Raw genomic sequence first — 2,943 nt, forward strand, 5'->3', positions numbered from 1 at the left:
TTTGAAGAGGACTAATTATCAACCTAATACAGTATTAAAAAATGATCACAGAATCAGCCGCAAATGTCACACAAAGCAGGAGCCAAATAAAATCGGAACAAATATTGCAATTTATATTATGTTCATTTTATGTATGTAAAATACAATAAAAGTTTTGGGCACGCAAATTATTATCTTATTGTTTTATGTGTTTTGGCCTTAAAAAGGCATGCATCTCTGGACTAGGTTAACCTGAGTATCTATATATGCCTTTGCTCATATGCAGTGATCAAAATGCGATGGTAGAGGGCATGGGGAAAAAAATATTTATTTTAGTTTGTTTCCCTCACATTATATGCATAGATATTGTAAATCGATTCCTAAAATATGGTTAGAATAGCTTTGTTGACAATGTAAAATTGCAATTTAAGTCAGGTCCTGTACCACTCCTGGCCATATTTTGGTATCAAACACAATCAGGACTGGTATGTTGGAAAAAAAGACGGTGAAATACAACCCCATAGTCACACGAAGCTAACCAAGTTCCCAGGTCCACCTGGTGCGGGACTATCACAGGAACAAGGTGTGGGAACTTCTGTAACTGACAGCACGACAGACCAATCAGCTTGCAGCGAGTGCTCCGGCCCCTGAATAGTTGGGCAGCTGGATCAATTACCAAGCTTCTGTACTGGTTTAAGACAACGTGACATTTCTATTCAGACGGTTTATAAATATTACGGGTGGACAGAACTACGTCTTTATATTAAAAAAAAAAAAAAAAAAACTAACACCGAAAAGGTCATGTAATTGGCAGGGGGGAAGACCAATCATCAGTCAGAGCCACTTGACGGCTGCCAGGACGAGACCGAGTTATGTTATTAACCATGTGATTGCCAGTATAAAAGTAATAGCCGATATCATTGGAGCCTGCCGCGCGGTGTCCGTCGCACTCTTGCGAGCGCACAATGTTGAAACAGACCACGGATCCTCAGTTCACAGGCGAATACTGTGACGTCATGTGACTGACACCGCGACTGACCAATTCAACTGTCAGGCGTTCAGGAAGAGGGGCGGTGACCCGAGCTGCGTGTTCAGTAAACGCAACTTGACAGGGCGCGTGACGAACACCCGAGTGACAGCGCTTCAGGCCAATCAGCTTTCCGCTTCCTTCTACTGCGACGAATAGCTGAACGCGTTCTCTTTATATAGGCGGGCCTGTTGCGACACCATGTTAGATTACCAGAAGTTAATGGCTAAGGAACGGTTTGGTCTGCTTTTTTTTTTTTTTTAACACTTCAGATGTGTCTTTTTGGGGTGACTTTTTGAAGTCGACACCGTGGAGAAATAAAGTTGAGCACCGAGCACTTCATCCAGATCGCGTTCCACTAGTCTAACAGAGCTATGCAGAGTGATGTTGTGATCGGGACGGAAATGCTGACGGACGGCTTCGAGGATGAGATTGATTCGGTGACTCCGCGCTCTCCGGTTGTGGAGCTGGGAGCAATCACCGAGCCCGAAGTAGGCCTCGCTGGGAAAAAGGTTCGTCTTTTCGGGGACTCTGTGGCGGGGAACGATCGGCTTGATTTCAGATTGGCAGCTGCTGCTGTGCTGTCCTCCGGAACTGGCTCTGGTAGCGACGAGGACGAAGTGTCTGAAGTAAGTAATTGCAGCTCGGTCTCTGTAAGCGCATCAAACGTGAAGTGTATATATTGGGGTTGAGGCTCAGTACTAACCCAGCACCGTGTTATCAGATTATTATTATTATTATTTTTGTAACCGGGTTTTTTTTTCTTTTTCGTCAGTTGATTGTCATATCTCGGCAGTCTCATGACAGTCCTGGGCCCACTCACTCCGGCCTGCAGCCCAATCCTATTTTAGAAACTCCCAGTTCAAGCACAGATGGCGAAGTACAGTAGATCAGGTTTTGCGCAGTAACACCCAACTGTGGCAATTTAGTTGTGCTCCGTAAAATGTAGTGGGGGGTCTAAATGGGTGGTGCATTGCATTTAGTGGAAAAACAAAATAGTGCTACTGAATGCGCCCTGTTCGGTAAGGGCAGTAATATTTAAACCTTGTCAAGTCGTTTCAGCGTCTCAGTATTTCATGATTACACATTTCTTGTGATTTATTATTCTAGAAATTGAGGCTACATCTGTTCTGCGTAGTAAGTAGTTGGCTTTAGATTTGCCACTGTCAAATGCAATCCCCTTTAAGAAGTGCTTCCTTACCTTTTTGAAAGGCAGTCCCTCATTTCCTGCAGGCCCCTCCTAAATGGGCCATTACCTCACAGTGACAGGAAGTGGCAGAAAGTCTCTGTGAGAAGTCTCTGCTGCTTGGGTTAGATCAACATGGGGAAGATAAAAGGGTGATTCTGTCTGCCTGAAGATGTCACTGCACCACATAAGGGAAAGAACTAGTAAAAGGTGAGGACGAGGCAAGCAGGGAGTGTTGGCAGAGAAAATACCGGCCATAGTTTCCTGGATGTCGCGACAATATTTAAAAGTATAATTGCTAGAAAAACACACCAAAAAAAATAAGAGGGTAGTAATTGTTGTTGACCAGTTTAAGATTTGATTAGAATTGAGTCGAATTGCTTCTTTTGTAGTCGTAATATTCGGATATTTTGTGAGAAAATAAATTATAAATCTCAAAAGGTCCCCCCCCCATATTTTTAATATTGCAACTTGTGTGTAATCAGACTGTATCAAAATGAGAGCATGTATCCACTAAACTTCGGTAACCGGTTTAACAATTGATATCAGTTGATGCCCTTTGCCGAGCAATAAGGCTACCTACCATAACCGCATTTCACTGCTTTCTTTGATCAGTAGATAAACTAAATTTGGTAGATTTTAACTTTGCTAGTCACTAAACATTTTAGCAGCATTATTCAGAAATCAAACTCCCTTTTCTTTCATACTGGTAAATTATTTTCTCTTGCGACTCTTTCTTTCGCTCTTTCTC

At 42.7% G+C, this 2,943-nt stretch overlaps 1 protein-coding gene across 6 annotated transcripts in view; it reads left to right on the top strand.

Moving 5' to 3' along the window:
- The first annotated feature begins 1,180 nt into the window (after positions 1 to 1,180).
- The window catches only part of ANKHD1 (ankyrin repeat and KH domain containing 1), a 302,432-nt gene continuing 300,669 nt past the window's right edge, over positions 1,181 to 2,943 (top strand). For 4 of the 6 annotated variants that reach the window (XM_075601697.1, XM_075601699.1, XM_075601700.1 and 1 more), the window contains exon 1: positions 1,182 to 1,635. In XM_075601697.1, the coding sequence (XP_075457812.1) occupies positions 1,381 to 1,635 (255 nt within the window). In that variant the 5' untranslated portion in view covers positions 1,182 to 1,380. Of the gene's footprint in view, positions 1,636 to 2,943 lie in introns of all 6 variants that reach the window. The other 2 variants (XM_075601701.1, XM_075601698.1) reach the window with 2 other exon arrangements.

The sequence above is a fragment of the Ascaphus truei genome, chromosome 5 (genome assembly GCF_040206685.1).
Source record: "Ascaphus truei isolate aAscTru1 chromosome 5, aAscTru1.hap1, whole genome shotgun sequence".
Lineage (NCBI taxonomy): Eukaryota > Metazoa > Chordata > Amphibia > Anura > Ascaphidae > Ascaphus > Ascaphus truei.